Source organism: Schistocerca nitens, chromosome 5 (genome assembly GCF_023898315.1).
Source record: "Schistocerca nitens isolate TAMUIC-IGC-003100 chromosome 5, iqSchNite1.1, whole genome shotgun sequence".
NCBI lineage: Eukaryota > Metazoa > Arthropoda > Insecta > Orthoptera > Acrididae > Schistocerca > Schistocerca nitens.
The window spans coordinates 506,568,861-506,590,710 of record NC_064618.1 but is presented as its reverse complement, the minus strand read 5'-3'; the positions used below and the strand labels follow the sequence as shown (position 1 = coordinate 506,590,710).

Sequence of the window (21,850 nt, the reverse complement as noted above, 5' to 3'; positions counted from 1 at the left end):
AAAAGACTCTTGTGATTGGCAAGCTTTTGGAGCCAGTGACTCCTTCAGGCAGAAGGGTTGAAGGGGAAAGGAGGAGGTCAGGGGAGACTTACCGTATGGTATGAGAAGAAAGAAGAAAGTCTTTCCTTCCCATCCCATATGGTAAGTCCCCTGACCTGCGGTTCTGGGTGACTTTCCCAAAATCTTCCTTTTTTCCTAGATCTCTCCAGTCCTATTTTCTTCACCCTTCTTCCTTCCCCTTCTGCCTGAAGAAGTAGGCACTGGCTCTGAAAGCTTGCCGGTCACAGCAGTCTTTTATGTGTGTTTTCTGCTGCTGCTTGGCGAGTAGATTTTTTTTATTTATCCAATTAAATAGATTTGATTTAAAGTTAGACAAACCAGAATATTAAAATCTGTGGAAATGCAAATTGTGTCTTAAATGTTCATTGCAATAGATGCACATGTTAAGGTCAAATGCAGCTTTAAAAAATTTTGATTTCATGCATAACACTGAATGCATCTGCTCAAGGAAAATTGTGAAATAAGTAAAGCTATTTGATGAAAAGCTCTCAGGTTTCTAGCCATGTGGCAACATTAAGATAGCATGACATTTCAACAAGTGTCACACTCATTGGCATCGAAATGTTGCTACCATGGCTTTTCATTAGTAGTATATGCTGGGAAACTATATTCACAAGTTAAGATGTTTGTTTCCCGGTGTGGAAAAAAAAATTGTTGCTGGCAATGCAAAACCTTACTGTATTATGATCACTGCAGTTTTATGGTTGCCTACGGATATGTGTCAAAGCAGAAGGCTTCAGCACATCTGTAAGTGTGCTGGAAAATTTATTGTGAAATTTATTAATTGATTCTTCCATCACTTGTCGGTAAAACAATTTCTCATTTTCAGGTTTGAAGCCAAACTGCACTTTGTTTCGCAAACATTAACGGAATTAAATAGTTTGTTTATTTTCCAGTATTGAAAACAAAAGAGAGTATTCCTCACTCCTTGCAGTAGGGGTGTGGTTTCATACCAGAGAACGTCTGGGCTCTTACATTTGGAAATAAAACACCATTCCAATTTTTCTGGATTAATTTAATTTTTTCCTATTAAAATTTAATTAATAAATGTATATAATGTGACAAATATGTTCTATGACAGAGGGATGACAACATAGGCAGACAAGAATATTTACTAAGCTTTTTTTGAATTTTAATATAGATGTGTGTATATACATATATGAATATAAAAAATATGAAAATCCTTTATATAAATTTTTCAGTACAAATTAGTCTGTTGCGTAGTATTGGATTCATTTAGTGTATGCTCTCTACCAGAAGAGCAATACCTTGGCCACCACCGATACAAGCCGAACCAATTCCATACTTTCCTTTTCTCCTCCTGTAGAGAAAAAAAAATGCCTCATTACTCAATGAGAATGTCGCTAATTTTGCATGCTTAACAAAATTACATTATAACAAACCTGAGTTCGTGTACAAGGTGGCTCGTAATACGTGACCCTGATGCAGCAAGTGGATGTCCCAGTGCAATTGCTCCTCCATTCACATTCAATTTTTCCATGTCCAATTTCAGTTCTTGTTGACAAGACAATGTCTGAGCAGCAAATGCTTCATTAATCTGCAACACAAATTTTCAATATGACTTTAGTCATACATCCGACTAGAAGTACTAAAGTTTTTCCCCATCCTCGTAGTTAGTTTTTTCTTTCTTTTTTTTTTTGGCGGGGGGGGGGGGGGGGGTCACTCATTTGCAATAAATCACAATGCATAAATCAAAGAAAAACTTAAGATAAACATAAGAAATGTAATGTGCCTAAAAGCTCAGTGCGTTAGTTTGTTGCATAGTATTGGATTCATTTAGTGTATGCTCTTCACCAGAGCAATACCTTGGCCACCAATGTTAGTGAAACAAAGTGCAGTTGTATGTAAAGTGATACAGCTCACTTTATTAATATGCTACTGCCATGCTAGTTAGAGTGTGGAAATAAAAGTATTCAACACACGAAAATACACTCCTGGAAATGGAAAAAAGAACACATTGACACCGGTGTGTCAGACCCACCATACTTGCTCCGGACACTGCGAGAGGGCTGTACAAGCAATGATCACACGCACGGCACAGCGGACACACCAGGAACCGCGGTGTTGGCCGTCGAATGGCGCTAGCTGCGCAGCATTTGTGCACCGCCGCCGTCAGTGTCAGCCAGTTTGCCGTGGCATACGGAGCTCCATCGCAGTCTTTAACACTGGTAGCATGCTGCGACAGTGTGGACGTGAACCGTATGTGCAGTTGACGGACTTTGAGCGAGGGCGTATAGTGGGCATGCGGGAGGCCGGGTGGACGTACCGCCGAATTGCTCAACATGTGGGGCGTGAGGTCTCCACAGTACATCGATGTTGTCGCCAGTGGTCGGCGGAAGGTGCACGTGCCTGTCGACCTGGGACCGGACCGCAGCGACGCACGGATGCACGCCAAGACCGTAGGATCCTACGCAGTGCCGTAGGGGACCGCACCGCCACTTCCCAGCAAATTAGGGACACTGTTGCTCCTGGGGTATCGGCGAGGACCATTCGCAACCGTCTCCATGAAGCTGGGCTACGGTCCCGCACACCGTTAGGCCGTCTTCCGCTCACGCCCCAACATCGTGCAGCCCGCCTCCAGTGGTGTCGCGACAGGCGTGAATGGAGGGACGAATGGAGACGTGTCGTCTTCAGCGATGAGAGTCGCTTCTGCCTTGGTGCCAATGATGGTCGTATGCGTGTTTGGCGCCGTGCAGGTGAGCGCCACAATCAGGACTGCATACAACCGAGGCACACAGGGCCAACACCCGGCATCATGGTGTGGGGAGCGATCTCCTACACTGGCCGTACACCACTGGTGATCGTCGAGGGGACACTGAATAGTGCACGGTACATCCAAACCGTCATCGAACCCATCGTTCTACCATTCCTAGACCGGCAAGGGAACTTGCTGTTCCAACAGGACAATGCACGTCCGCATGTATCCCGTGCCACCCAACGTGCTCTAGAAGGTGTAAGTCAACTACCCTGGCCAGCATGATCTCCGGATCTGTCCCCCATTGAGCATGTTTGGGACTGGATGAAGCGTCGTCTCACGCGGTCTGCACGTCCAGCACGAACGCTGGTCCAACTGAGGCGCCAGGTGGAAATGGCATGGCAAGCCGTTACACAGGACTACATCCAGCATCTCTACGATTGTCTCCATGGGAGAATAGCAGCCTGCATTGCTGCGAAAGGTGGATATACACTGTACTAGTGCCGACATTGTGCATGCTCTGTTGCCTGTGTCTATGTGCCTGTGGTTCTGTCAGTGTGATCATGTGATGTATCTGACCCCAGGAATGTGTCAATAAAGTTTCCCCTTCCTGGGACAATGAATTCACGGTGTTCTTATTTCAATTTCCAGGAGTGTACAAACATTACTTTCTAACAATGAAAACAATCAATTTTTGGCAATATAATGTAATTGGATAAATAAAAAAAAAAGACCTACTCACCAAGCAGTGGTGGAACACACACATAAAAGAAAGTTATAATTAGGTAAGCTTTCGGAGCCAGTGGCTCCTCCTTCAGGCAGAAGGGTTGAAGGGGAAGGAAGTGGGGTGAAGGAAAGGGACTGGATAGGTCTAGGAAAAGCGGTAGATTTTGGAAAAGTCACCCAGAGGGGAGACTTACTGGACGGGCTGAGAAGGAAAGACTTTTTTTAGACCTCTCCAGTCCTTTTCCTTCACCCCTCTTCCTTCCCCTTCAACCCCTTCCACCTGGAGGAGGAACCACAGGCTCTGAAAGCTTGGCTAATTATAACCTCCTATTATGTATGTGTTCTGCCACCACTTGGTGAATAAACATTACTTTCTGTTTAATGAAAATGACAATGTAATCGTACGGCTTTGTCATAATTATACTTAGTTTTTCATGCAAATAGTTTACTAATATATAATTGCCCTTGAGCTCCTGTGGTTTACTTACCTCAACTAGATCGATATCATTAAGTGTTTTGTCCGTGACCTTCAGCAACTTCTGAATTGCTGGAGCAGGCCCTATGCCCATTATGCTTGGGTCCACACCAACAACCGAATAACCAACAAGTCGTGCTAATGGTTTGTATCCATATTCCTTACAAGCCTCTTCACTAGCCAAAACAACAGCACCAGCACCATCACATATGCCCTGAAATATGCCACCACTGTTTTAAAATTTTCAAAAATGGATTATCCACCTGTTTGTATTATAAAAATGAAAAAATCTATCTTGAAAGTATGAGTACTCCATACTACAGCTTGCAATTATCTTTTCCAAATATTTCTCAAAGAGAGAAGAAATAAGTTTCACATAAAATACCCATTTTAAATGATCGTACAGATGCAGATCCTGCAGTGACAACTCCATTCTTCTTAAAAACAGGTGCGAGTTTTGCAAGTCCTTCTGCAGTAGTTTGAGGTCGCGGATGTTCATCTACATCAACAATCACTTCTTTCTTCTTTATTGTCAGTGTGACTGGTGCTAGTTCTTCCTTGAAATATCCTTTATCATTGGCTGTCAAAAAATAAATCATGATATGCTACTTATTGTGATCTAGGAATACAATAACAAATAAATAAGCATATTAATAGTGAACCATTTTGCCTCTTAAGCTCTTCTGTAATGTGATTTATTATAAAACCATTACTCTTAATAGAAATTGTGTCAATTAAGACTGTGCATGTGCAAAAAATTTATTTTGCAATACAACACATGTATTTGTTAATACTAATTCCAAGTGCAACCTTCAGTAAATCAGACATGCTCAAACAAAAAAGGTGCAAAATAGCTGTTGTGTTTAATTGGAAAGACTTTCTGCAGCAAGAGTTTTTAGTGCCACTGTAGATCAGGGTGACCTCTGTGTGTAATCAAAAGATTTCTCTTAAGTTTCATGTTGAAATTCCAAATCTCTCTGCATTTATTTTTATTTTTTTTTAGTGCGAGTAAAAGTTTAACTTCACTAGTTTGCATAGCCTCAAATGAAATTGTTTGAGTTGCCACATTACCTATTAGTAATTATTCCAAGTTCAACAATGATTTAGTTTCATAATAAATACATGAATTTTAATCTCTTGCCAGCCATTGAAATTTGCTCATTATCATCATCCATCATCATTTTGTGCAGTGGCATGTTATTGTGCAATAGCCTCAAGCTTACGAGAAACCTATGCAGAAACATACTTCAAATTGACGGGAATGTGGTATCAACAGATTTTGATAGTAATGACAGATCTTGTTTATAAGTGGATGCTCTTCAAGCTATGGCCACTGTTGAGTTTAAGCATGAGAATGCAAGAAAGTCAATGAAGTATTACTTTGCTCTGAAAGAAGAAAAGGAACCAAAGCCTAAAATTCAGTACTATTCTGTAAAACATGCATGTTTTGTACTCTTGTCACACTTCATACCCCTAAAAAGTATTTGACGAGGAAGGAGTGTGGTGTATCCACAGACAATAAAAGGTTCCCAATATCAGTGAGCATGTGGGAAGTATTTGTGATCGAGCAACTTACATTCCAACAATTCACTACCCTCCTTCACCTTTCCCTGCGCAACTCCACAAACAGTTGTTTTTGAATCAGAATTAGAGAGTGAGTTTGAACACGATGACTCTGATCATTTATTTCCATTCCCTCCCCCCAAAAGTTTCTCATGAGTTCCCAGAGTGATTCAGAATTTCCCAAGATTTCCTTATTTTCCTGCTATTCCTGAAAAGTCACCACTCCGTAAATAGTTTTATTCATTCAAGTTTATACCAAAATGCTATCGTTCTGGAAGAGCATTTAGCAATGATAAAATCTATCAATCTTCTAGTCTTTGTAACAGCTTACTCGTGTTTGTGACCTTCCCTTACTCTGGAAAAACGTATCCTTTGCGTAGAGGTCTACATTTACCATTATTATTTTATATTTATACCAAATTACTCAAAGTTGTCCTCAAGTAACACTTAGTCCAAAGAAGAAAACACAAATCATCCAAGGAAAAATGCTTCCATTCTCTTGCTAAATGATTAATTATGACAGCCAAAATCTCTCCACTGGATTCCTCTTCTTTCCCACCATTCAGTTAAACTTGGCTGTGTAACATCATAGATTAAGGGTCGGCCTGCGACAGCAATCGCACAACTTGCGTACGCACTGCTAGATGCTGCCGCGAGTGTTAAGAGTGCATTGTGGTCGCAGGCGCGCGTGTTGCGTATGGGCCACGAGCGCAACCGTATATAAGTGCCGACGGAGTTCGGCCAGATCTCATTTTGTTGGCATCTTATTCTTGCCTATTCTCTTATTTGCTTAGCTTTTATTTGTTTATGGCTCATGTTATTGTGCTCTCTTTCAGCCATTCTCATTGTTTTGATTCACTCCGAATTGAAAAGTGCTCATTTTGGCGTTTCACTTTTGCATATTTCTCATTTTGCTAATAATATGCTCCTTAGCTTTTTACAGTTGAATTAACATAGTCTCGTGTACTGTTTGTTGATTTCAGGTGTACACGATCAAAGGCAGAGCCACGTGTGAAAGCACCCACGTGATTTACCAACTGACCTACCTACACTGTGAAGCTTTCTATGTGGGAATGACAAGCAACAAACTGTCCATTCGCATGAATGGACACAGGCAGACAGTGTTTGTTGGTAATGAGGATCACCCTGTGGCTAAACATATATACAAAAACAAAGATGACATGACTTACCAAACGAAAGCGTTGGCAGGTTGATAGACACACAAACAAACACAAACATACACACAAAATTCAAGCTTTCGCAACGAACGGTTGCTTCATCAGGAAAGAGGGAAAGACTAAAGGATGTGGGTTTTAAGGGGGAGGGTAAGGAGTCATTCCAATCCCGGGAGCGGAAAGACTTACCTTAGGGGGAAAAAAAGGACAGGTACACACACACACACACACACACACACACACACACACACACACACACACACACATATCCATCCACACAAGCAGACATTTGTGAAGGCAAAGAGTTTGGGCAAACTCTTTGCCTTCACAAATGTCTGCGCGCGCGCGTGTGTGTGTGTGTGTGTGTGTGTGTGTGTGTGTGTGTGTGTGTGGGTGCGCGTTTCCCCCTAAGGTAAGTCTTTCCGCTCCCGGGATTGGAATGACTCCTTACCCTCTCCCTTAAAACCCTCATCCTTTCGTCTTTCCCTCTCCTTCCCTCTTTCCTGATGAAGCAACCGTTGGTTGCGAAAGCTTGAATTTTGTGTGTATGTCTATCAACCTGCCAGCGCTTTCGTTTGGTAAGTCACATCATCTTTGTTTTTAGATATATTTTTTCCCACGTGGAATGTTTCCCCCCCCCCCCCTCTCTCTCTCTCTCTCTCTCTCTCTCTCTCTCTCTATATATATATATATATATATATATATAGAGAGAGAGAGAGAGAGAGAGAGAGAGAGAGAGAGAGAGGGAAACATTCCACGTGGGAAAAATATATCTAAAAACAAACATGATGTGACTTACCAAACGAAAGCGCTGGCACGTCGATAGACACACAAACATACACACAAAATTCAAGCTTTCGCAACAAACTGTTGCCTCATCAGGAAAGAGGGAAGGAGAGGGAAAGACGAAAGGATGTGGGTTTTAAGGGAGAGGGTCTTTAAATATGTCTGCTTGTGTGTGTATACGTGTGGATGGATATGTGTGTGTGTGCGCGAGTGTATACCAGTCCTTTTTTCCCCCTAAGGTAAGTCTTTCCACTCCCGGGATTGGAATGACTCCTTACCCTCTCCCTTAAAACCCACATCCTTTCGTCTTTCCCTCTCCTTCCCTCTTTCCTGATGAGGCAACAGTTTGTTGCGAAAGCTTGAATTTTGTGTGTATGTTTGTGTTTGTTTGTGTGTCTATCGACGTGCCAGCGCTTTCGTTTGGTAAGTCACATCATCTTTGTTTTTAGATATATATCACAGCTGGTCAAGACAACGGTCTCCGTCCTGCCCTTAGAAGCACAGCAGTAAAGAAAGTATTTCTTTGCCAACTTGACTTCCCATTCTAGAGGCTTGTGACTGACATTCTACTTTCAAATATACATGGTAAGGAAAATTCTGGTTGAATGTAAAAAAAAAAGGAGACACACACTTACTAAATTTTGGAAAAATTCTTTCATCTACTAGTCTGTATGTGGTCTCCTTTACTTTTAAATTATCCATATTTTTAAATAAAGATAAAAATTATACTATCAAAACATAACCTACAATAACATACACAAAAAAAGAGACTGCACAACCACGTTTTTTACTTACAAAAAGAGACAAAAGTGTGTAGTAAGAAAGTAAGAATACTCAGTGATTAGTAAAAGCTTCAAATTTATCACAATGAGACAAAAATTCTGACATGATCTATGAAAGAAAATTTACTTTTTAGGCGGTGTTATTTGCACAATTTTCTGCAAAATAAGACAGCTACAACTCTTAACATTTTCGAGGAGACAGAATGGCTTCAGGAGGCAAAATTCCAATTATTCCCAACATATCGACATAAAATTTTAAAAACTATTATCTAGCTTTTGAACTGTTATTTCCTTCCTTAGAGAGGAAAAATGAACAGTGTTGGAAAGGACAGGCAGGGTACAGTGACACCAGATTGGGAGAGACTCATCTGTTGGGAGGAGAGAGGAGACAAAGATGAAGGAGAATGTGTCAGACCGGAGATAACTTCGGTTCCTACAAAATAGAAGGATGTAGTGCAAAGTGAAGATGAACGGTGTTCTGGCAGGGAATTTTTAACTCACTGGAACAAGTTGTCACCAGGGATTTAAAAGTACATGTGTAATAAATCAAAATGTCACTACAGTTTGCCAGTGTGCTGGAACTAGTGACTGTGATGATGGGTGACAAACATGATGCAATGGGCAGTGGTTTGGGTTGTGTGTGTGTGTGTGTGTGTGTGTGTGTGTGTGTGTGTGTGTGTGTGTCTAACACAAAATTAATGTTTCATGAAGGCATACTGGTATTATAGGGACATTGGTATTCAAAAGTGTTGCTTATTTATTGTATCAATATGGCCTTAAATCAATATAGTTGTAATACAACTCAATGAGTAAAAGAACTTAAAGCATTTATAAAACATTAAATCCACATCCCGTGTCACACAGTAGTCTTTCCCAACTCCTCAAAAAGTTTGAATTGCACATGACCTTAATCGTCATTCATCACTAAATGCTGTATTAATAATTAATACTGGACACAAGTTCATCAATCAGCTACAATGCTTGTTTGAATGTTGTCATAGTCATGAAGACAACAGACGTATGCCGATAAGTATCAAGCAGAACAACGGAGCAAAGTGAGACTCCTACGTGAACCACCTGTTCTTTGTATTTAATGTTGTGGTTTTATTGTTTTGATATGAAATTATATTTAAAAATCTGAATTTCAGAACAATATTTTGTAAAAAAAGGATTTCTCATTTTAAGTTTCACTGTAAGTTTTCAAAAATCAAAGTTCGTGATTTTTATGGCTGCGAGGGTGCAGGGTTGTATTATTGAAGAAGTGCGTTCTGGCACTTAAGGTGTTGGTGGGATGCAAAAAATGTATTTAAGAACAAGTTACTGTCTTGGGAGTTCAGGGATAGTAGTACTGCATGGGAAGATCCAAATGGCCAATGTGGTGTAGCAGGCATTCGGGTCCCTTGAGTAAGCACAGCAGCTCGATATTACATGTCACCAAGGTGGACACTATTCCTTTGTTCTTTCATGCAGTTAAGACTGTTTGGTGTTGGTCATTCCTAAATGAAAAGGCATGCAGTGAACACATTATGTGGTAAACAACATGTGTGGTTTAACATGTTACTCTGACTTTGATGTGATAGTGCTGGGGTGTGGGTGGGCGGGGCAGGTTTTACAGCAGTGTTAAGAACCTTGGCATATGGATAATGGTCTGGGAACATAATATGGTTTGACAAAGGATGTTAGGAACATTAGGAAGGCGACAGTGGAAAGTATATACAGGACATCAGGGAGAGAGTATCGCATTTGGCAGACTAATGTACTGAGGCATTTGAAGCCCTGTGTTACTGGGTGACAAGTGTGAATGGGTTGCTTCTGAGGTTTTTAGAAGCGGAAGATGTCCTTTTGGTAGGCTGAGAGGTGGAGACTGCACAAGATATTTGTTTGTGCAGATCTGTGAAAAGGAAAACCTAAGAGAACATATATGTGTAGGAGTTAAGGAAATCATTATTTCCACATGACCATAGGAAAAGGAGCATTTGATCTGCAAGGAGTGGAAGTGATGGTGTTTAATAGTTGATTTTTTTATGGACTAATATTTGGATATAAGCTTTAATGAAATTAATACAAACATCAAGGAAGGTGGCTAAACACCTCCACTTTTGGCTTTTCTCGTAGTTTTTAAGTCACTGTCCAGTCCGCTTCTTATTTCTCTTTTTTTTAATTTAACTTTACTTCTCATTCTGTCCTTGTATCGTCTGTGAACTAAATCTGATACAATGCTTACCAGCATACTATGACCCTCCTCTCTCTCTCTCTCTCTCTCTCTCTCTCTCTCTCACACACACACACACACACACAGTGCTTGGGATTTTGCCTACTGAAGGAAAGTACTGGGCAATCTTGATGACATTAGTTTTATGAGCATTACGTGTGGTTTAAGGTATGTTCCTTTGCCCAAGTTTCATCTGTTGGAGACCTCATTAGTGGCCGCAAAGATAGTTAATTTCCAAAAGTATACTTTTTTAGCTAGCTAAAGCTGCCGAACTTTACTGGTAATGCACAGTGGTCAAGTTGCGGCTTCATCTGTCCACTAGAAAAGAAATATGAGTCACACCAGCATGCATTATGGAGGTTGCACAACTGAAGAGTTGGCACCGTTTGCTTTGTTTAGCACTAAGGCCCACTTATTTAACACGAGTCCTCCTCCTTTTCTGTTAAAAATATTTTCGTGAGTTTTGCTTTAAAAAATAAATAAATAAATAAATAAATAATAAAAATAAAAAAACGTGAAAACTGTATGCATTCAAGCAATGTAATGATAAAAAATAAAATACTTATAAAATGTTAGTATCAGAGAATCAAATTTAGTGGTCTGCTGGTCCCAGTGTATGATTTGTTACTCCCAATTTATCTAGTGGTGGTTCACTTTAACCATGAAATAACCTCACAAATAGTATAAATGGTCATGAAATTTAGTACAACGAAACTGGAGGTAAAGGTGACAGATCTAAAGATTTAGACTGTATATAAATTTAGAATCTGTTAATGCTGAACCCTGCACATGCAAATCACTAGCATGTTTTTTCCATTAAAGATGCTCAAAGGACAAGTGTTTCAGCTTACCATTCTTCCATTGCATTTGTGATCGAAGGGAATATTTATCAACATCTTGTCTTGCAATTTTGTACTTCTCAGCCAGGTTTTCTGCTGTCAGTGCCATTGAAAGGTTGCAGTAGGTGTCTGTAAGACCAACCCACAGAGTATCCTCAAATTCAATTCTTGCTCCAAGAGGTGCTCCAAATCGGATATTACGCACAGCATAAGGAGCTTGGCTCATATTATCTGTTCCTCCTGTCAGAACTACTTTTGAGTCCCCTACGAGAATGTTCTGAAATTTATTACAAAATAAAAAAAATAACTGCAGCCTTAATTTGCAAATTTAGATGATGAATTTATGTTTCTTCAAAACCGAAAAAAATACTAATTGCTGTAATTACACAGCTTGTGCTTAAAGCAAAAGGGAAACAGAAAGTTTCCAGTTAACATCAGCAACATGTAACTTTCAGCTGCAGTTGCAATAATGGGGGGCAGACATCTGCATGAATACATGTGAATCATTTTTAGAACAGAATATTGCTAGCAGTAGTTTCCAAATTACTCAGTCTTTGGCAAATAGATCACAGTAATTTTCTGGAATTTCTTTCATCTTTATGCATAAAATATTACATTTACAGACAATAAAGGTTTGTATTTCATCGCTAGTGTTCTTTTTTATTCTGGGTTCTTCAACTATTTCCACTCAAACATGGAAAGATTACTTACATGAGCCCCACTGACTATAGCTTGGAATCCAGAACCACAAAGTCTATTGACAGCCAGTGCAGGTCGCTCAATGGGTATTCCGCATCTCAAAGAAACATGTCGTGCAATGAAAATTGAATCTGGAGCTGAAACCTGAAACAATATTATGATTTATTTTCAGTATAAGTACGATCACCACATTCTCACATTAATGCTTATTATAACAGGCAAATGGACCATTTAAATGATTTAACTGCCGAAAAAAATCTTGTTTTATTGATTTTTTAAAGTATAATAAAAGTTCTCAATCCAAATGTATGGTAAACAAATTATTAGCCATAAAACTGTGTTGTACAAAAATGATACTGCTGCTTTTGTTTAGTTACATTATAAGATACTGCCTTGCTGTAATACAAACTGAATATTTCTTTAAGTGTAACAGGAGTAACTGAACAGTATATTTCTACATGATCACAGTTTCTAAAAATCGTATAAACAGACATGCAAAGGATACAATGTGATTGCACTGTGAACAAGTAGAAAGCTTCGTGGTAGTACAGAACATCATTTGTGACAAATTTTCCTCATATCCTATCCCATCATGCAGCCCCCCCCCCCCCCCCCAATTCTCCCTCCCCACCAACCCTTTAGAGGTCTGCATTCTGGGGTAATATTTTTATTTATTACGACTGTAGTGAATTTTTTTTACATCCATAAGTACGTCAAACCTTACAGTTAGGTAACATGAGTTATAAAGAATAACACATCCGAACCAACATAAATCAGTGCAACAACAAGATTCTTCAGCTATCATTGGCAAAGAGTTTCTTCATCTGGAGCCAAAAGAGAACAGGAGGAAAATGTGGGAACATCATTTCACAGTGTAGTTCAGTACAGACAAGACAGGAAAGTTGAAACAGTTAATTTCCTTCACTATACTCATATCTTCTCTCCACATTAAATTTTACTCGTCTCATTCTGTATGCCTCCCAAACTTTCAGTGTTGAACCCTCTTTGTACTTTCACGTGGATCATACAGACAGTCTCTAGTTTGCTTTATTTGTGCTGAAGGTTTCCATCCAACATTGCTCCAAGAGTGATCATTCAAGAATATAGCTTGCCTTTCCAACACTCATTACTGAGATGCAATAATACTTTGAACTGAGTCCCAAATTTTTCACCTATACTTTAATTTCCTCTTCTTCCATGCCATAAGACAACTTGAGAATTATTTAGTGGTTGCACACAGTAACTTTGTTGCCTTCTAATCTTTGCAACACATGGGTATAATTTTCTGACAGCTCTAGAAAAGAAACTTCCTGGCTGATTAAAACTGTGTGCCCGACCGAGACTCGAACTCGGGACCTTTGCCTTTCGCGGGCAAGTGCTCTACCAACTGAGCTACCGAAGCACGACTCACGGCCGGCACTCACAGCTTTACTTCTGCCAGTACCTCATCTCCTACCTTCCAAACTTTACAGAAGCTCTCCTGCGAACCTTGCAGAACTAGCACTCCTGAAAGAAAGGAAACATCCCCCAGGCTGTGGCTAAGCCATGTCTCCGCAATATCCTTTCTTTCAGGAGTGCTAGTTCTGCAAGGTTCGCAGGAGAGCTTCTGTAAAGTTTGGAAGGTAGAAGATGAGGTACTGGCAGAAGTAAAGCTGTGAGTGCCGGCCGTGAGTCGTGCTTCGGTAGCTCAGTTGGTAGAGCACTTGCCCGCGAAAGGCAAAGGTCCCGAGTTCGAGTCTCGGTCGGGCACACAGTTTTAATCTGCCAGGAAGTTTCATATCAGGGCACACTCCGCTGCAGAGTGAAAATCTCATTCTGGAGCTCTAGAAAAACTTTCTCCATGAAACCGCAGACACTGCTACCATTGGAAAAACTTTTCTTGCATATTCAGTGATGACCATCACGTTGAGCTGTCACAAAAACTGCTTCATCCAAATTAATTTGATAGCACTCGTGCCCAGTTACATCAGTTTAGCATTATTCACTGAGACAACCACCACAAAGCTTTTTGGAAGACTGAATAAGCATTGGCAAATTGTAATTATACACAGCCACAGTTGCCCCCACCCTTTCGCCCCTAATTTCCTACCTTTTCATCCCATTGCATGGCATCATTTAGTCTCCATTTGCTTTCCCTTCTCCAAAGTAGCTATGATCAAACACTATGGACCGATGACCTCAGCAGTTTGGTCCCATAAGACCTTACCACAAAATCTAACACTAAGAAGTCCAGTCTCATCTATTCCAATCTTCCTGTTGTTTCTCTTCTAATGTATGACATATAAATAAACTTTCTTTTTTGTTTGTATAAGAAGGAACTTCTGATACCAAAAACTACAGTATCTTCAAACTTGATTCCTCTTTCCTGACAGCACTGGTGTCAGAAGTGAATAAAACAGATGTGTGTACAGTTCCACTGAGACCGACACGGTAGCTGTGAAAGTCCTACAGGACCCCTGAAAAGTGATGGCCAACAGGTCTTCAATGAAGATACAATAGGCCTAGAAAGCACATAGTGGGTAATCTCTCTGCTGTCAACAATGGGACGAGCCTTGGAAAGGATAAATAATTAAAACAGTTGATGACCTGTTTGTAGACCTAAATTACAATTTGGAACAACGAATACTTGGATATTGAGTGGGAAGGTGTAGGAGATTGTGGATATAATGGAAAGAAGAAAGTTGGATCTGTTGGGGTTGTCAGAGACAAGATGGAAAGGAGGAAGAAGGAGAGAACTGAGAAAAGGTGATCGATTTTACTGGAGCAGGAGTTATGATGAAATTGACGGGGGAAAATGGAGAGAAATGTGTTAAAAGAAGTGAAGAAAATACTGGTGAGTGATAGAATGAAGTAGATAAAATGTTACTGAAATAAAAGACTATGGACATATTACAATTGTAAGCCCCCACAGATAGACTGCACTTCTACAGCAAACACAAAATTTGAAGAGGGAATCCAGAAACAGATTGGGGGGGGGGGGGGGGGGGAGAATGTGATATAAATTAGGGATATAAAGACATATGTTGGAAGATAAACACAAAGGTATGAAAGTGTGCTTTGACCAGAAGATTGGTGAAGTCAAAATGAGCAAGATGAAGGGTTGCTGAATTTCTGCCAGAGGAATAGTTTGTTGGTTGGTAACTCCTGGTTCAAGAAAAAGAGAGCCACAAGATTAATTGGTAAAATAATGACTTGAGTAGGAAGACGGTAGTTTATTACATACAATACTCTATAATAGTGAAATGAATAGGAACATCACAGATATCAAGGTAATACCATCAGAGGCCTTGGACGGTAAAAATCGACTGCTAATAATGAACCTGAGAGGTCAAAGAATAAGAAAGCATCAAAAAACTAGAATGGTTGTATAAGGGTATAGAAACTGAAAGGAGAAGAGAACAGGGTAGAGCACCTCAGAATAGTGAAGGAAAATCTCCCAGCAGATGAACCAAAAATGGTGAACAAGGAATGAGATAGGCTGAAAAGGACATTTGTGGCAGAAGTAGTATATGGGAGTACAAGCAACAAAAAGAGATGGAAGGAAACAACTTGATGGAATAGAGAAACAAAAAACATAGTGCAGAAGATGAATAGAGCCTTTAGCATATGGTTCCAGAATAGGACAGTAGAAACTGTAGAAGAGTACCAGACAAGAAAGAAAGAGACTGAAGAGAGAAGGTGGGTAGAAGAATGGACTAGGAGGAGGATAGTGAAAATTCAAAAAAGGTCCTATATGGGATGGTTAAAAGTAAGAGGTGGGAATGATATGACAGACTATGATTAAATAGTAAACAAAAGTAGCCAAGAGGTAGAAAATTAAGAGGAAATCAATATCATGTGGAGGGAGTATCCTGAAGAACTCTTGAACCTAAATGGAACCTGGAATGAGGAGGAGAAGGAAGAAGAAGATGAAGAAGAGGAACTGTAAACAGAAAAGAATTTAACATGGAGAGAAGTGGAAGATGCACTAAGAAGGATAAAAAGAGGGATGATACCAGGTTTGGATAAGCTGAGTGTAGAGATGCTGAGAGCAACAGGAGAGATGGGGACACAATATCTTTATCAAGTAACGAAAATTGTGTGGAAAAAGGGAAGGGAATGATTGTGCCAATCTTCAAGAAAAGTAATAGAAGAAGAGTGCAAAAACTAGAACAGAATCCACTGATGAGCCATTACGCACAGCTCTGTGAGAAAGTTTTGGCAACATGAATTTGGGCAAAAACAGAAAGAAGGATGAGCAAAGAAAAACATGGGTTCACATCTATAAGAATACCGCTACAAATATCGAAAAGATCTACTGATGGCCTCCCTGGGCATTGAAAAAGCATAAGATTGGGTATGTAAAAACAAGATTTGAAAGTTCCTGGAAAAAAGAGGAGTATAAAAACAGATTATATGGAGAATAAGAGAAATGTCCAATGAGAGTGTGAGATGTGTGAAAGAGTGAGGAGAGAACTCCAGTTGGCTGGAACAAAGGAACAATTTCAGGCAGGGAAGTGTACTTTCATTAGTGCTATTTGTGGTGATAGCTGAGACAATGAGCAGAGTGGCACAAGTAATTAACGAAGGAAAGATGAAAGCCTTGGTGTTTGCAGATGATTTGACAATCTGTAGAAACAAGAAGCAGGAGCAGTTGGATATGTGGCAACAAGTAGATATGGAACAAAGCTTAGCATAAATAAATGTGAAATGATGAATGCAACCAGGAAGAAGGAATGTCACAGCTAACTGGAATAAGAACTGGTGGGGAATGACTGAGGATGGTGGAGAGTTTCAAGTATCTGGGAAGTTGAATATGCAAGAATGAAAGAAGCGACAGAGAAATAAATGAGTGGGGCAGACAAGCAGAAGCATTCTGGTTGTTAGAAGCCTGATATGGAGCAAACATGTCCCTCAAAATAGCAAAAGAGTTACGTATCAGGCATACTATATGTCAGTGTCAGTCCTGACATCTGCGTCTTGAAGCCTGGGTAATGATAAGAACAGAGAGAGACAAAATACAAGCTAGTGAAATGAAATTCTTGAGAAGTACTACTGGAGTGAAAAAGATAGAGACATTAAGGAATGAAAGGATCAGAGAATTAATGAGGGAGGAATCATTAAGAAAAGAACAGGATAGAGTAATCAAAGTGCAGATGGTATGGGCATGTTAAGCAAATGGAAGAGAAGAGGATGCCCAGAAAGGTACAAGAGATGAAACAGAAGGAGAAAAGACCTTGACGAAGACCAAGAGTTAGACAGCTGAAATGTATGCAAAAGAAAGGAGAAGGCTGGATCAATGTGGAGAGACATGGTAAGAAGACAGAAGACAACTGAGAGGCTTATGTTCCAAACAGACCTCATCAGTGTCTTGAAACTATGTGAGAAGAACAACAAGAAGTAGTGCGTGACTAACATTGATCATGTTAAAGGAACTACTAAACACACTGCACAATGGAAAACCCAGGGTGGAATGTAACAATATTATGAAGAGGAAAGAAGTGTGATTTCAGTTGCCCGAGACTGTGGTCAAATGTGTGAGTTGTATTTGCATGTGTGTGTGTGTGTGTGTGTGTGTGTGTGTGTGTCATTATTTTTTACAAAGACCTTACTGGCCGAAAGCTTTATTTATTTGTGACAGTCTTTTTGTTGTGCCTATCTGCAACCCAGCATCTCTGCTATAAGGTGAGTGGCAACTTTCCTCCTCATAATATTGCCACTAAAGATATTTATAATGTATAAATTAGGGTATGGACCTAAGGTGATGCTTGAAGGTTATGCAATGTACAGACATATAAATTTGTAGGGCCCTATTAGTAGTGGTTCATAATCTAATTCTGTACAGAGCAAGACTAACTTCAAACTGTGGAGATGTGAAATTTCTGCTCACAATTTCATTTAAATTACATGAAAACTGCATTAATATGTACCAGTATTTCCTACTGTAGCTAAATTCATTTCTGGGACAATTATTTTTCACTGAAAAAAAAAAAAAAACACACACACAATTACATCAATTAAGGTACAACAAAAGACCGTAAAGATTTTTTATGAAATATAAATCAAGATCACTACATATCATATTGCCAATATGCTAAGCAGATTTGAATATTTGTGGTCTGTTGATGCACTAACTTCTTAGAGATGCTAACAGACTCTGTAAGATAAATACTTAAAGTAACCACTTAAATATTAATCTACACACTTAGTAGTTGGTAGTTTGTTTAGAAATTTCTTTATGTAGGTGGAGTTTGCAAAAAGCATGATAGCTGTGTAGTTACAGATCTTAATCTTGCACTGTCCTGGGAGTTCCACAACAAAATGAAAAATGTATATTATTTGGACATACAACAGCTGTTTTTTGAAATTTAAGATTGTAAGCAGTTTAGATTTTCTAAAAGCATTCAATTTTTACAGCTACGTTATACTTCACAAAAATAAACATTTGTAATTTGTGTTTTGAAATAACATTTGGTGCTTTACACAAAGTATTTCAGTTCATTTGCTAAGGCCGGCCACTATAAATTCTGTAACATGAGTTACAAATATAGGCTAGCTGAATTTCATAATGAACTGTAGATTTAGGGCTCATCAGTCTCTGCATATACTTGGTTCTCTAGTTTTTCTTATCAGAACATTTAAAAATAAAGTATTTTAAAACCTCATAGCACAAAATTGATTTTTAGCTCATTTTTCTTTGACAGAGGGCTGTTTCAAATGAAAACATTACAATTACAGCAGACTTGGACTAACATCTCGAATGTTAGTATTTCTTACACTTAAAACGTTGCCAATCACAACAGAATCAACTTGATCAGGACTGACGCGGCCTGCTGCCAGCGCTGCTCTGCCTGCAACCTCTTGCAACTCCATTGCTGATTTCTGGACAAATTTACCACCCATGGTGCCAAATGGAGTACGCTTTGCAGCAACGATAAAAATCCCTGTAAAAAAGTGAAATTTTAAATCACATTTTCCTCACAAAGATACAAGTTCCAACCATAGCTATCACTCTATTTGGCAAATAAAAGTCAGCTTATGTGCATGTATGATTGGATTGGTAGTAATTGCGATTTTTGTCCTCAAAGCCAACGACATCTGCTTTATTAACCCCCAAATAATCACGCAAAAGAAATACGTCGTTTATTGTCCTGGGCGCTTTTGGAATTTTGTATTTGGCGTTCTTTTCCCATACTTGTTTACTGCAGATAAGCATCAAATTGCACAATAAATCTGTTCTCGTCGCGCCTACAGTCTGAGATACTTATTTAAAGCACAATTCAGGTAAATTGGCGATCATTAAGTAACAAAGTAAACGCGCAAATGTCATTTGATTCCCATTAGACAGACATCATATACCTACGGCGAAAAGTGGTACCTGAAAGTGGCATCCTACATTGCGAGGATACATTTATTTGAATCTGTATGTTGCCGGGAACAAAAAATTGCTTCTTTTATGAAGACGTTCACAATTACGAAGTTTGGGTGGTAATTTACACTGAACAGGTCAGGCAGAACCTACTTATACCCTTATCACATATGCGCCGCACTCACCTTTAGTTAAAGCAGCCATTTCTTTTTCTCTGGGATAAAACACCGAAGCTATCTAACTGAACAAATTAATGGAATGACAACTTGACCACTGTAGACACACCAAACAGATGACCTGCACTGAACAGTCAATTTTCAGCAGCCCTCGCTCTCGTATATGTGTGAGGGTTGCGGGTACCTCACATTCCAAGACCTTTGCTCGAGCTGAATGAACTTTAATCTTGTGGTTGAGTGAAATAGGATGCACGTAACAGACTAGGTGGAGTAACTGTAGCACACGCTACGTGGACTTTAATCTCGCACTTGTGTCAGGTAGAACCCTGGCTGGCCACGGATTAGGAGAGATACGTGTTATAGAGGCAAAATTTGTGCAAAACAAGTTGTGCACATACAGCCGTTCATCTAACAGTGAGACGAGCTTAGTATTTGTTTGATTGTGGAAGAGTAAAGTATTTAGGCAGTTGTCGCTTGCAGTGTCTAATACTTAGGCAAAATGTCAGATGAAACTGTTATGTAACTATCAAAATTCGCCATGACATAAGATGATTGAGAGTACAGATTTATGCAATTACATTGGCGTCTCGTTTGCATCCAACTGTCACTGTGCGAATACTATAAGAAATAGAACGGTTGCTATCACACACAACTAACAAGGTTTTACCAGTACCTAGGTGACAAAACTGTCAAATTTTGTTTGCGATTTCTAATAACCTATTCATCGTCAGCTACTGAATCTACATAGAAACACAACCAATCACAGTTAAATGTGTGTTTCGTAATTCACGCCATGTCGTGTGAACAGTGATGTCTTTTGTTAGCACCGCTACTGTGTTATAGAATACGGTTATTTTTCCTGTTTTATTAGCTGATGGAGTGTAAGTGGAATAACTGCCAGTTTCTTCTATAGGAATTTCCAGAAGACGAAGTCTGTCTTTACTGTTCGTATAAGGGTGAAATGGAAAGGCTGCAGAACATTACCGGTACTAGTCTCCATGAAAACGGTCCTTTTTTTCCTACGACGTTTATCTAACGTATCTCCTCGTCAGTAGGTTCCTCTTTAGCAGTTCGTCCTTACATTTCCTCAAGTAATCGGGAGAGATGATGCAGTGATTAGACACAGGACTCGTATTCGGCAAGAGAGTGTGGTTCGAGTCATTGTCCGGCCATCCAGATTTAGATTTTCCGAGATTTCCATAAATCGCTTAAGGCGAATACCGAATTTTTTTTTCTTTTTCAGAGAGCACATCCGATTTCAATCTCCTATCTTTCCCCAGTTAGAGCTACCCATCTCTTCGTCGACAGGACGTTGAGGCCTGATCGTCTGTGTTCGTCTTGTCAGCTTCAGAAGCAGCACGGCGCATCTATGATAATGGTGTCCGTAATTGATGAGTCATTAGGCAATATCTGTGCCTACGACTGATGTATGTCGATAAGATTCCGTTTGGTTGTTACATAACGCATTGTCATCTTACAGCTCTTAGGACCTTCTCGAGAGAAACACGCCCTACTAATCGTCAGCATGAAAATATCGCGATGTGTCCTTCGACCATAGATACTATGGTCGAGGGATGTGTGTCAGAAACTACATTGATGTGAATGAAAGTTACATTTTTTAAGCTTTTCGCATTTTTCGTAACGATGTAGGTGGAGCATTGTTCATAAGGCTTTCTAATTGCGTGTGTTTCTTTCAAACGTAAAAATTGGAATACTGTGCCATTTAAAATTTCTTTGTAGTGGAAGATTCATAGCCAATGGAAATTCATCCAGAGTTAGCAAATGTGTATTAACGACCGGCCACACGCAGCGAATTATCTGCGCAAATCTCTGTACACATAACATCTGCACACACAAATCATAGCATGTAGATAGAAGAAACGTGTTTTGAGTCATCTTTTTCAGTAGTCTAGTGTTTTAGTATGTGTGTGCCCAGTGAATTTTAAAATGACAGATACACGTCAGTGTTCTAGAGAGTTCATTGCTAAACTTATTGAAACGTACAGGAGTCATACATGTTTGTGAAAAATTAAAAGCAAGGAATACAGCGATCGAGACAAGGCGGCAGCTGCTTATAATTCTTTAATAGAGAAATTACGTGTGGTCGAACCAGCGGCAAACTGGGGGAATAGTAATAAAACAAATAAATTCGTTGTGGACTGTTTACCAAAAAAAGCTAATAGTAAGCAAAGCAACGAAATACATTCGATCTGTCGATGGAGACGAAATATAAAGGCCAAGTTTGTGACATTTTGATATCTTCAGCTTTCTTGATAATTCCAGTGAAGAAGAC

General features: G+C 39.6%; 1 protein-coding gene across 1 annotated transcript; it reads right to left on the bottom strand.

The window, feature by feature from the left end:
* Window positions 1-1,054: 1,054 nt before the first annotated feature.
* LOC126259700 (3-ketoacyl-CoA thiolase, mitochondrial-like) lies at window positions 1,055-20,302 on the bottom strand. Its single transcript, XM_049956672.1, has 8 exons — window positions 19,567-20,302; window positions 18,790-18,956; window positions 12,046-12,177; window positions 11,347-11,611; window positions 4,382-4,557; window positions 3,991-4,191; window positions 1,464-1,618; window positions 1,055-1,381 (listed from the first exon to the last, which is right to left on the bottom strand). The coding sequence occupies exons 1-8, from the start codon at window positions 19,583-19,585 to the stop codon at window positions 1,297-1,299; spliced, it is 1,200 nt and encodes a 399-aa protein (XP_049812629.1). The 5' UTR covers window positions 19,586-20,302; the 3' UTR covers window positions 1,055-1,296.
* Window positions 20,303-21,850: the final 1,548 nt, after the last annotated feature.